We start from the raw sequence: 12,910 nt of genomic DNA, 5'->3' as shown, positions 1-12,910 counted from the left end.
TTTTCCTCTTTGATCCGGAGCACACAGTGTCTATTTCCCCCCAAAAATATCTGAAATACTGATTCATCTGAGCACAGTACACGTTTCCACTGTGTGATGGTCCATCTCAGATGCCTCCGAGCCGCGCTTCAACAGGGCTTTTGGACACTGTTAACATAGGGCTTCCTTTTGGCATAGTAACTATGTATATGTAACTATGTAAAGGTTTGCCACAGTAGTCCTGAGCCCATATGGTGATATTGCTTATAGATGAATGAGGATTCTTGATGCAGTGCTGCCTGAGGGATCAGAGATCACGGTTGTTCAGCTTAGGCTTGCGCTCTTGTCCTTTATGCACTGAAATTCCTCCAGATTCCTTGAATCTTTTAATGATGTTCTGCACTGTTGAAGCTGAAATATCCAAATGTCTTCCTCTCTTTCTTTGAGGAACATTGTTTTTAAACATTTCTATCATTTCTCCTGTATTTGTTGGTAAACTGGCGATCCTCAACCCATCTTTGCTCCTAAAGGACTAGACCTTTCTTGGATGCTGCTTTTGAACCAAATCATAATTGTAATCACCTGTTGACATCACCTGTTTCAAATCACATCATTATTAACCAGTTTACCTGACTACTGCCCTAAACTGCTCCTCTCACAGCTTTTGTCGGAGTGTGTTCTAAGAAAACATGTTCATTTGAGGAAATATAACTAAATAAATCACGGGGAACACAGTAGATAATGTTTGTTGTATTGTCTGCAATGAAATACAAGTCAAAGTAAATTTAGAAATGTGCGGTCGTACATTTATTTTTACATGTCCATGTTTGTGTGAGTGTTTGAGTTTCAATGTGTGTTTGTTTAAGTGTGTGTGCTTTTGAGTGTGCATGAGCGTGTGTGTGTGTGTGTGTGTGTATATGAACACGTGTTTAGGTGTGTGTTTATTTGAGCATGTGTGTTTGAGGTTGCGTGAGCATGTGTGTGTGTGTGACCATGTTTGTACGTGTGTATGTTTGTGTTTTCTGGAAAAAACTGAATTAGTTCCAACTTTTTGCTTTGTGTGTGTGTTTGAGTTTGTGTTTATTTAAGTGTGTGTGCGCGAGTGTTTCAGTATGTCTGTGAGCGTGTGTGTGTTTGCGTGTGTGAGCATATTTGTGTGTTTGAGTGTCAGCATGTTTGAGTGTGTGTTTGTTTGAGTGTGTGTGTGATTAAGTGTGTGTGTTTATTTGAGTGTGTGTGTGAGCATGTGAGTGTGTTTGCACGTGAGCTTGTTTGTGTTTGTGCGTATGCATTTCTGTGTTTGTGTGTGTGAGCATGTTTGTGCGAGCGTATGTTTGCGTGTTTGTGTTTGTTTTTTTATTAATTAGTTCCAACTTTTTGAGTGTGTGTGTGTTTGTTTGAGTGTGTTTGTCTGCTTTTGTGTGTCTCTTTGTGTTAGACCGTGTCTTTGATTATGTTTGTATGCGTGTTTGTGTTAGTGTATGCGTGAGTGTGTGTGTATTTGCATGTCTGTGTGTTTTTATATGTATGTGTGTGTTTGTTGATTGGCGATGTGATTGTTGTGCTCAGATATGAATCTGGAGATCACGTTGCCGTGTATCCCATCAACGACACAGCGATGGTGAACAAGATCGGGGAGCTGCTTGCTGTGGATCTGGACACTGTGATCTCCCTCAACAACCTCGACGGTACGACACTAACATTAACAGAGGGAAGATCAGTACAGCAAGGCAGAATTATTAGCCCGCCTGAATACTTTTTCTCCCAACAATAATTAAGATATAATTGTGACTTCAACTGTATATCGCTGAAGTGTGTGTGTGTGTGTGTGTGTGTGTACTGTATCTGTTTTTTACAGAGGAGTCCAATAAGAAGCATCCATTCCCCTGCCCGACCAGCTATCGCACCGCTCTTACTCATTATCTGGACATCACAAATTCTCCACGCACAAATGTACTTTATGAACTGGCACAATACGCCACTGACCCCAAAGACCAGGAGAACATGAGGAAAATGGCCTCCTCTTCTGCTGAGGGCAAAGTAAGCAGCGCTGGCATTTCACACACATTCACTGATAACCTGCAGTTAATACAGGATCGTTATGTTGCAGCTAGGGCTGGGTGATAAAATCCGTATTGATATTTATTGACTGAACACCATTGTCAAAACCGGTAATAAAAAAAGATTTTGTATGTAGTAGAGCTGCACAATTAATCGGAAAAAGATTGCGATCTTGATTCGACCCCCTAGACGATCTTAATCCAGCATTTCTACGATTCTGCCAATCATATTTTCAAGTTCAGGAGAGAAGCAAAGTTTCACATACATTGCTCAGCAACATGGACACCTCCAAATGATGTTGAAATAGTCGCATACTGTATTTATAAGGTATAATTCACCTAAAAATGTCATTTCTGTCTTCATATAATGCTGTATTCGCGGCCAGGAAATCATACGTGACGTAAGCTGCTGACCATGAGCTGTTATCACAGAGGGCGGGCGCGCGCCATACTTAACGATAGACGCGCGTCTATTTTAGTGAACAGAACCTGCATAGGCTGTGAGTAACAGGTAATGAAGTTGTAAATAATATTCAGTTTGTTGCACAGTGATCGTTTGAGAGCTGCGCGCGAAGTATGAACAGCACTTAGCAGTGAAAATGAAACCGAAAGCGTGCACTTCATTTAAATCAACATATCGCATTTCAGAGTTATGATTGCGACAAGCATTTGATCTGTTTTTTTCTTTCATAGCGAACACACAGTTGTGCATTAAAAATGTTTAGTGTCAGTATGACTACTCTAGCCTATATAATGTTGATTTTACCAGTGAATATAATGGTCTAATATTGTCCATGACAGATTGCAAGCATAGGCCTATATCTCAAACATAACTCAACATCAGAATTATTATAAGTAGAATAGAATTATTTATAGAAACCAGTAGACCTACACATAATATTGTTGTTTTACCATATGTTTGAGAAAAAACTATAATAATTGGCCACTCATATTAAGCTTTATTTTACATCTACAGAATCGTGAGAAAATCCTGATCTTTATTTTAAGCAAAAAAAATCGCGATTCTCATTTTAGCCAGAATTGTGCAGCTCTAGTATGTAGATTCGGTATGAAGCGCTATAGTTTTATTAAAATGTGGCTGCTGAGCGCGCACCTTGTAAGCAATACCAGTAAGCTTAGGGTGTAAGTTTGTCATTTCCAATGGAGGCGCGCACCATGTGCACATTGGAGCACATGTTGTGCAAGCGGCGCACACATACACAAGTGACGTGCACGTATTTTCCAGCCGCATCTAGTTGAAAACATCTGGGGCCTCATGTACAAACACTCGCGTTGAATTCATGCAAAACATTGCGTACGGACAAAGCTGTAAATGTGCGTACGCACTAAAAAAATCTGATTTATGAAACACTGCGTACACGGAACACCACACATATTATCTTTGCACATCCGAATTAACGTGAAACTGAGCGCACGTGCACGAGCGCAAAACCCCTCCCTCCTGTAAATATGCTAATGACTCTACTTTAGGTTCAAAACCAAACGAAAAAGCAATGGCAAAAGCACGTAAGAAGAGAAACTTCACAGAATGTGAATTGGAGGTGCTCCTATCGGAGGTAGACCGGAGAAAAACACTGTTATTTGCTAGTTTGTCCTCCAGAATTAATAACAAAAGAAAAAAAAAGAGTGTGAGAGTTTAGCTGACGGGGTTAACACAGTGGGGTCTGAACATCGCACTGTGAGTGAATTAAAAAAGAAATGGTCTGATGTAAAGGAGCAGGTTAAGAGGAGAACAGCGGCGCACTGTTAAAATGTGTAGCGAACAGGCGGGGGAACAGGGGATGCTGAACTAACACCCTTTGAGGAGAGAGTTGCCTCAATTGTGGGCGACACTTTACTGTCTGGAGTAGTATCCGTGTCTGTGGGAGACACAGGTGTATTAGAAAAACACTTTGTTAGGGCGGTATAGCAGCACCCCTCCGCTCTTATCAAGGCACCGGCATTTCAGCTGCCCAAGCGCATTTGAGCATCACATATTATTTGCTCATTGAATGGAAATGTTTCCGATGCACGTATGCAAATTCATTTTTAGATGGTGCCTTTATAGCAATGTGCGTGCATATATATATATATATATATAAATATATATATATATATATATATATATATATATATATATATATATATATATAATGTGATGTTGTCCGTGTCTCCATTCAGGCACAGTACCAGAGCTGGGTGCTGGACTCTTGCAGGAATATTGTGGCTATTCTTGAGGATTTGCCATCTTTACGGCCTCCGATTGACCACCTCTGTGAGCTTCTGCCACGACTGCAGGCCCGCTACTACTCCATTTCATCATCTTCAAAGGTCAGATATGTTTGCTTCATGCTGGAGATAGAATGTGTAACGACTTGCTTTTATATTTGTTTTAGCATTCCTAAAAAGAATACCATGTCCCCTGTGGGGAAATGTCTGACTCGTTCAGCTTCAGCTTCTCTTAAAGGAACACTACACTTTTTTTCTTTTTGAAATAATACAGTTAAACAGTTGAGTTTTACCATTTTTTAATGCATTCAGCCAATCTCCGGGAATAATGAGAGCACTTTTAGCTTAGCTTAGCATAAATCCTTGAATCGGATTAGACCGTTAGCATCTTGCTCAAAAAAAAAAGAGTTTTAACACTTTTCCTATTTAAAGCTTGGCTCTTCTGCAGTTACATCATTTACTGTAGGGATGCACTGATACCTTTTTTTTTGGAAACGATCCGATCCCGATACCAAAATTCTGAATATCGACCGATACAGATCTGATCCCGATACTGTGCCTTTTTTTTGTTTGTTTTTTTTTTTGTTTTTTTTAAGCATAATCCAGTTTATCCAGCTATAATTCTGGTGATAAACCCAAATAATATATCTTCTTTAGTAAAAAAAACAGACCTATAGGCCTACTGTATATGACAGACGGCAGAATTTAATCTAACTAAAAACATGATGCTTGCTTTACACTAGGCCAAATTATTTAAAGCATTCGTTCAAATGGTTCAGCCTATGTTTCCTTTTTTAATATTAAGATTTTTCTTATCTGTAGGCTGTAGGCTACCACAGCAAAACCGCTTTAAATTCAGACAAGATTGTGCTCTTTTCAAAAGAGGGCGGAGCTAAAAACATGCATGCACAATCTCATTTGAATTTAAAGCGACAGTCACCAAAACGTCACAATTAGGATCAAAGCCTAAAAGGGTCCGTTTCAGAGAGTTATAAAACATTATCTGTGTGATATTTTGAGCTGAAACTTCTCTCTCTCACACACACACACACATTCATCTGAGACTTATTTTGCATCTTGTAAAAAGGGACATAATAGCTCCCCTTAAACTAATGTAACCTTATTGTAAAGTGTAACCCATTAATCGTGCATGTAATCTTTTTTTTTTTTTTTTTGCATTTTCCCAGGTTTACCCCAACAGCATCCACATCTGTGCCGTAGTGGTGGAGTACCAAACCAAGACCGGCCGGGTTAATAAAGGAGTCGCCACAAACTGGCTGAAGAACAAAATGCCCACCGACAATGGACACAAAGCTACGGTGCCCATGTACATCCGCAAATCTCAGTTCCGCCTGCCCTTCAAGTCCACAAACCCAATTATAATGATTGGACCTGGCACGGGTATTGCACCCTTCGTAGGGTTCATTCAGGAGCGCGGGTGGCTCAAAGAACAAGGTAAGGTTATATTCAAGTCTGCTACAAATCTTCTATGATGATTTGCATTATTATGATTATAATAATTGTCATTAAAGGGTCAGTTCACTCAAAAATGAAAATTCTGTCATTATATATTATATACACTATATATTATAGCCATGGAAAAGTTCCTTGAATGAGAGTATAATTCCTATCCATATTGACTAGGAGAATAACAACTTTTCATTTTCTGTCAGTCTTCGTACATGATGTAACTACAGAGGAATTTGGCAGAAAGAAGAGTTACAGAAGAGTTTTAAATAGGAACATTTTTTTTAACTTTCTTTTTTGTAAGATATTAATGGTCCAAAAAAGTTTCTTTCATTTTTTTTCCAGTTTTACGTAATAATTATGTTTTGTGGACTTAAGAAATGAGCAGTGCGCTGTGCTTTCTATGTTGCTAGGCAACTGCTATATCAATAATGTTTGTGCTGGAGCGCATGACATCAGGCATTTTTTTATTTTTTTATTCAATGAATTATTTGAAACTGCAGGTACTCGTAGCGCAAATAAAATAAAATAAGCTCATCTCTTGCTTTTTCCAAACCTGTTTGAGTTTCTTTCTTCTGTTGAACACAAAGGAAGATGTTTTTGTAGAATGTTGGAAACCTGTAACCATTGACTCCCATAGTATTTTTCCTGCTATCCTACTATTCTTCAAAATAAAGAAACTCATAAATGAGTTTGAACCACTTGAGGGAGAGTAAATAGTGAGTAATTGTTATTTCTAACAAATAAAGAGATGCACAAGTCTTGGCTAAAACATTGGCAAAAAAATTAGGCAGACTTTTAGATGTATAGTCATTCATTCCTGTCTATTTGATATATATATATATATATATAGTAGGGATGTAGTACATCACTTTTTTTTTTTTCATTCATTTTCCTTAGTTAGGCTTATAGTCCCTTTATTAATCCAGGGTTGCCACAGCAAAATGAACCACCAACTTATCCAGCATATGTTTTACACAGCGGATGCCATTCCAGCTGCGACCTAGCACTGGGAAACACCCATACACAATTATTCACACTCATACGCTACAGCCAATTTAATTCATCAATTCCCCTATAGCGCATGTGTTTGGACTGTGGGGGAACCGGAGCACCCGGAGGAAACCCACGCCAACACGGGGAGAACATGCGGGGCTCAAACCAGTGAGCTTCTTGCATGAGGCGACAGCGCTAACCACTCTGCCACTGTGTTGCCCTACTTTATTTATTTTTTTTGTTTTTTTTACAGTAAGCTTTTCGTTGAGTTGTATGTTGGATGTTATGTGCACTTTATTTCACCACTGTGTAATTTAGTAATCTTCATTTCTGGTTTGTAGGAAAGGAAGTGGGAGAGACGGTGTTATACTTTGGCTGTCGTCACAAGAACGAGGACTTTCTGTACCAAGAGGAACTTGCGCAGTTTGAAAAGACTGGAGTTCTGACAACACTCAATGTAGCTTTTTCCAGAGACCAGGCAGAAAAGGTATTACAGACACATCACTGAGATCGCCATCAGACCGGGATCCTTATTAGCCCTACAATTATTGTTAAATTCAACATTATTAGCGCTCCTGTGAATTATCCCAAATCATGTTTAACAGATTCAGCAATTTTTCACAGTATTTGCTATAATTTTTTTTCTTCTGGAGAAAGTCTAATTTGTTTTATTTCGGCTAGAATAAAAACAGTTCTTAATTGTTTTAAAGCCATTTTAAGGTCAGTATTATTAGCCCCCATTTGTTTAGATTGTCTCCAGAACAAACCACTGTTATACAATGACTTGCCTAATTACCCTAACTTTACCCTAATTAACCTAGTTAAGCCTTTAAATGTCACTTTAAGCTGAATACTAGTATCTTGAAGAATATCTAGTCTAATATTATGTACTGAGCACGATCTGCTTAAAAACTAGCCTCAGAATTGATTCAGAAGTGAATAGGGATGCTATTTGAAGCTCACTATTTGAAGTATTGCTTAATTGTTACTTAATTATTGATGTCAAAATGTTTATGGCTGTATTGGTTAATTGTTACTAGTAAAAAATTATGATTACAGTGCCTTTTCTCTATCACTTACTTTCCTTTGTATTTTCACGCAGGTCTATGTCCAGCATCTCCTGAAGAACAACAAGGAGGCAGTTTGGAAGCTGGTTCATACAGACAATGCCCACATCTACATCTGTGGGTGCGTAAAATTCATAACATGCCAACAAATTGCACAACACGCATAGTTCCCTGAAATTATCCTCATGTTATACCTATAGCCTAGAGCACGGTCTGCTGTTTAAAACTAGCCTAGAGCGCCATCTGCTGTTTAAGATAGCCTAGAACGCGTCTGCTGTTATAAACTAGCCTAGAGCGCCGTCTGCTGTTTTAAACTAGCCTAGAGCGCCGTCTGCTGTTTAAAACTAGCCTAGAGCGCCGTCTGCTGTTTAAAACTAGCCTAGAGCGCCGTCTGCTGTTTAAACTAGCCTAGAACACCGTCTGCTGTAATAAACTAGCCTAGAGCGCCATCTGCTGTTTAAACTAGCCTAGAACGCCGTCTGCTGTTATAAACTAGCCTAGAACGCCGTCTGCTGTTATAAACTAGCCTAGAGCGCCGTCTGCTGTTTAAACTAGCCTAGAACGCCTTCTGCTGTAATAAACTAGCCTAGAGCGCCATCTGCTGTTTAAAACTAGCCTAGAGCATGGTCTGCTGTTTAAACTAGCCTAGAACACCGTCTGCTGTTTAAACTAGCCTAGAACGCCGTCTGCTGTTTAAACTAGCCTAGAACGCCGTCTGCTGTTATAAACTAGCCTAGAGCACCGTCTGCTGTTTAAAACTAGCCTAGAGCGCCGTTTGCTGTTTAAACTGGCCTAGAACGCCGTCTGCTGTTATAAACTAGCCTAAAGCGCCGTCTGCTGTCTAAAACTAGCCTAGAGCGCCATCTGCTGTCTAAAACTAGCCTAGAGCTCCGTCTGCGTTTATAAACTAGCCTGTTTAAAACCAGCCTAGAGCGCTGTCTGCTGTTTAATACTAGCCTAAAGGGCCTTCTGCTATTTAAAACAAGCCTAGAGCACCGTTCATTATTAAAACTAGCCTAGAGCGCCACCTACCGTTAAACTAGCCTAGAGCGCTGTCTGCTATTTAAAACTAGCCAAGAGCACCATCTGCTGTTTAAAACCAGCCTAGAGCACTTTCTGCTGTTTAAAACTAGCCAAGAGTGCCTTCTGCTGTTTAAAACCAGCCTAGAGTGTCGTCTGCTGTTTAAAACTAGCCTAGAGCATCGTCTGCTGTTTAAAACTAGCCTAGAGCGCCACCTGCTGTTTAAAACTAGCCTAGAGCACCATCTGCTGTTTAAAACTAGCCTAGAGCACTTTCAGCTGTTTAAAACTAGCCTAGAGCGCCATCTGCTGTTTAATACTAGCCTAGAGCGCCGTCTGCTGTTTAATACCAGCCTAAAGCACTGTCTGCTGTTTGAAACTAGCCTAAAGGGCCTTCTGCTATTTAAAACAAGCCTAGAGCACCGTTCATTATTAAAACTAGCCTAGAGCGCCACCTACCGTTAAAATCTAGCCTAGAGCACTGTTTGTTGTTAAAAACTAGCCTAAAACTAAAAACTAGTCTGGAACCTCACATCTACATCTATGGGTGTGTAAACTCCATAACATGCCATCACATTACACAACACACAACACCTCCCTGAAACGATCCTCACGTTACACCTCATGTTTTTCCTCAGAGATGCTCGTAACATGGCTCGCGACGTGCAGACCGCCTTCTACGAGATTGCAGAGGAGCTGGGAGGGATGAGTCGGACTCAAGCTGTAGACTACATCAAGAAACTGATGACTAAAGGACGCTACTCGCAGGACGTCTGGAGTTAAATAACCCTTCAGAGCGACAACATTACTGATGTGGTGGTTTCTATTGGGATGAGTTTAACCCTTGTGTGCTGTTGGGTCACTTTCATCCACTCTGGAGGGATTTTGAGTCTTAATTTGGCCACAACTTTCTCTGTGTTTTAGCAAATGGAATGATTTTTGGCAATAAATCTTATTTTGATACATATTTTGGAAAAATGCTTTGAACTTTTTCAAAAATACACAAATTTACTACTCTTTCTTTACATTGGGGGCTGTTTTTGACCCATTGACTTCCATTATAATGACTTTTTTTGATTGCAAAGCCATGACGGCATATAATCATGCATTCTTGATTGTTGCTGGTGTGTTCCCTTTTGGAAGGAGCTACAGTTTGTCAATTTTACTGTTGATGTTGATTTATAAGCTGTCATGGCTTTGCAATCAAAAATGTCCATATAATGGAAGTCAATGGGGCAAAAACAGCCCCCAACATAACCAAAGAGTAGTCAGTTTGAACAGTACACAAGGGTTAAATGTGTTCGTTTCGATCATTCTGACACGTTTGTCTGAAAGAAGCGAATAATGTCACATTACATTGGAGGAAAACAAATATTTAAAGAAACGACTATGAAAAATCGTGGTTTTACCATTCTAACTAAACACATTAAGCACGTAACTTTAGAATCACATACATTTTAATATTCACTAAATGCAGTGGAGTTGGGATTATTACTGAATTTATATTTGGATTTATGCTCTAATGGTACCTTATAAGCACGAAGAAACTTTTTTAACTTTTGAAAACATTTTGAGCAACACTTTAGTTTAAGCAACAATTCACAGCATTTACCACTGGCTTATTACCTGCCTATTATTAAGATATTATCTGTTTATTAGCACTTATAAAGTATGATCTTATTTTACATGCCTTGTCCTACCCAATACCAGAACCTAAACCCAACTAATACCTTACTGTTAACGAGCAGCTAATTATGAGTTTATTGAGTGTAGTTAATAGTGTGAACTATACATTAAAGTGTGACCTTTAAATATTCATTTTTGAAGACGTTCAGAGGTCATAAATGTTGCCCAGAAGTGGATCACGTTTGTTTTTGTTTTGACCGAATATGAATGTAACTTAATTCCAGACTGAATGGCCTTCACCGATTCTGCGCGCAGAAATGCTCCTGTGGTAATAATTACGCATACCTGTATGTCAAAAAGTGTGTGTATATAATGCTGAGGCAGACGACTCATGGAGAATTGATTTCTCAAGCTCTAGTGCCTTATTTACTGTGTAGTTCGCATTAGTGCAACTTGAAAACCAGCACTGCTGCTGAAAAGTTTACCATGTTGGGAGATGATAGAATCACTTTTATTTTGGCATAATCAAGTTTTATATGCAACTGTTGTTTCAAATATATATTACAGCAATTTAGGCATGTCTTTTTAATAATTAAATCTAAATTTAACATCAGCCTTGTCTGAAACTTGTGTTTGTTTACTTTTACCCTGATGATCTTTGGAAATGATGATCTTTTTTGACATATTTATTTAAAGTTTTCAAGATGATTGAACAATGTGCATTCAGAAGGGGTGGAACAATGTCTCAATGGTTAGCACTGTGGCTTAAGAGCAAGAAGGTCGCTGGTTCGAGTCCTGGCTGGGCCAGTTGGCGTTTCTGTACGGAGTTTGCATGTTCTCTCCGTGTTGGTGTGGGATGCTATACATCTCTGCAATGACTCAAATAACTTATTAATAAAGTCATCTGGGATGCCAAAGAAAGCGTTCTTACAGGACTCCCACAGTTCATCAAGATTCTTTGGATTTCCCAGACATGCTCAATAATGTTCATGTTTGTTGACTGGGCTGGCCAATACTGGAGCACCTTAAGTTTCTTTGCTTTGAGCAGGAGCGCTATCGTGCTGAAGAATTTGCCCTCTCCTCTCGCACGCCCCCATACTGAATGTAACCCCAAACCATGATTTTTCCTTCATCAAACTTGACTGATTTCAGTGAGAATCGTGGCTCCATGCTGGTTCCAGTAGGTCTTCTGCAGTATTGGTAATGATTGGGATGCAGTTCAACAGATGATTCATGGGAAAAATCCACCTTCTGACACTTTTCCAAATGATCAACTAGAAGTCAAGTTAGTATTTGTTGCTCTTACAATTGGGATCGACCTCAAGACTTTTTTCAGGTATTGTAAATCAATAGATAGATGGAGGTAAGGAAACAAGAGGGTATTTAATTGTCTGATTTAAAGAAACACTCCAATTTTATATAAGTAGTCTCATTTATAGTCAATTTTTACCATTTTTAAATCCATTCAGGCGATTTCCGGGTCTCAATGGAGCACATTTAGCTTAGCTTAGCATAAGTCATTGAATCAGATTAGACCATTAGCATCTCACAATTTTTTTTTAAAAGATTAGATATTTTTCCAATCTAAAGCTTGACTCTTTTGTAGTTACATTGTGTAAGACTATTGCTATTTTCTAGGTGGAAATGGGTAGTAACTATATTTTCCGGCGTAATAATCAAGAAACTTTGCTGCAGTACTATGGCTACAGCAGGAGCAATGATATTACATGGTGTCTTAAAATAGCCCCCAGCTAGATAATAATAATTATTGTTATTATTTGTATTATTATTAATATATATGTATTTCTAGCTAAGTAATTATGTAACAGCACTGTATAATATCAATGCTCCTGCTTCAGCCATGGTACTGCAGCAATGTTTGATGAATATTACGCCAGAATAAGAGTATAGTTCCTAACCATATTGACCTAGAAAATACCAACTTTTAATTTTCTGTTAGTCTTAGTACATAATGTAACATCAGAAGAGCCAAGTGTTAAATAGGAAAATTATCGAAACTTTTTTGTGTGAAATGCTAACGGTCTAATCTGATTCAGTGATTTATGCTAAGCTAAGCTAAAAGTGCTCCCGCCAGACCCGGATATCTCCTGAATGGATTTAACAATGATAAATTTCAACTGTTTACCTCAAGGAGAGCTGTAAAATGAGTCTACTTCCAAAAAATAGGCTTTCTTCAGGTTCTTAATAGGTTTCTTTATAGTACCAGTAGATAAACAGTTTGAACACACCTTATTGCTATTTTACTATTATGGATATTTTGGAATAATAATCCAAAAAAACAACAGAAGTTTGAGAAATATGCAGCTCTGTGTAGCTATGTAGCTCTGAAGTACTTATGAAAACACTAGTATGCTAGCGGCTAGAGCAAGACTTAGCTCATGTGGTGTTTGTTTCATAATGTTAGGTTGCAGCTGAAAGGGCATCCGCTGTGTTAAACCAAAGACA

At 38.8% G+C, this 12,910-nt stretch overlaps 1 protein-coding gene across 2 annotated transcripts in view; it reads left to right on the top strand.

Annotated features, from left to right (window-relative positions):
• porb (P450 (cytochrome) oxidoreductase b) overlaps positions 1 to 11,057 on the top strand; it is a 49,861-nt gene extending 38,804 nt beyond the window's left edge. For both annotated transcript variants that reach the window (XM_056473088.1, XM_056473087.1), the window contains exons 10-16: positions 1,549 to 1,667; positions 1,838 to 2,019; positions 4,221 to 4,370; positions 5,456 to 5,723; positions 7,073 to 7,218; positions 7,834 to 7,919; positions 9,457 to 11,057. In XM_056473088.1, coding sequence (XP_056329063.1) covers positions 1,549 to 1,667; positions 1,838 to 2,019; positions 4,221 to 4,370; positions 5,456 to 5,723; positions 7,073 to 7,218; positions 7,834 to 7,919; positions 9,457 to 9,601 — 1,096 coding nt within the window. In that variant the 3' untranslated portion in view covers positions 9,602 to 11,057. The remainder of the gene's footprint in view (positions 1 to 1,548; positions 1,668 to 1,837; positions 2,020 to 4,220; positions 4,371 to 5,455; positions 5,724 to 7,072; positions 7,219 to 7,833; positions 7,920 to 9,456) is intronic.
• The last annotated feature ends 1,853 nt before the right edge of the window (positions 11,058 to 12,910 follow it).

The sequence above is a fragment of the Danio aesculapii genome, chromosome 15 (genome assembly GCF_903798145.1).
Source record: "Danio aesculapii chromosome 15, fDanAes4.1, whole genome shotgun sequence".
NCBI lineage: Eukaryota > Metazoa > Chordata > Actinopteri > Cypriniformes > Danionidae > Danio > Danio aesculapii.
The sequence above is the reverse complement of the archived record's forward strand: the minus strand, read 5'-3'. Positions and strand labels throughout refer to the sequence as shown.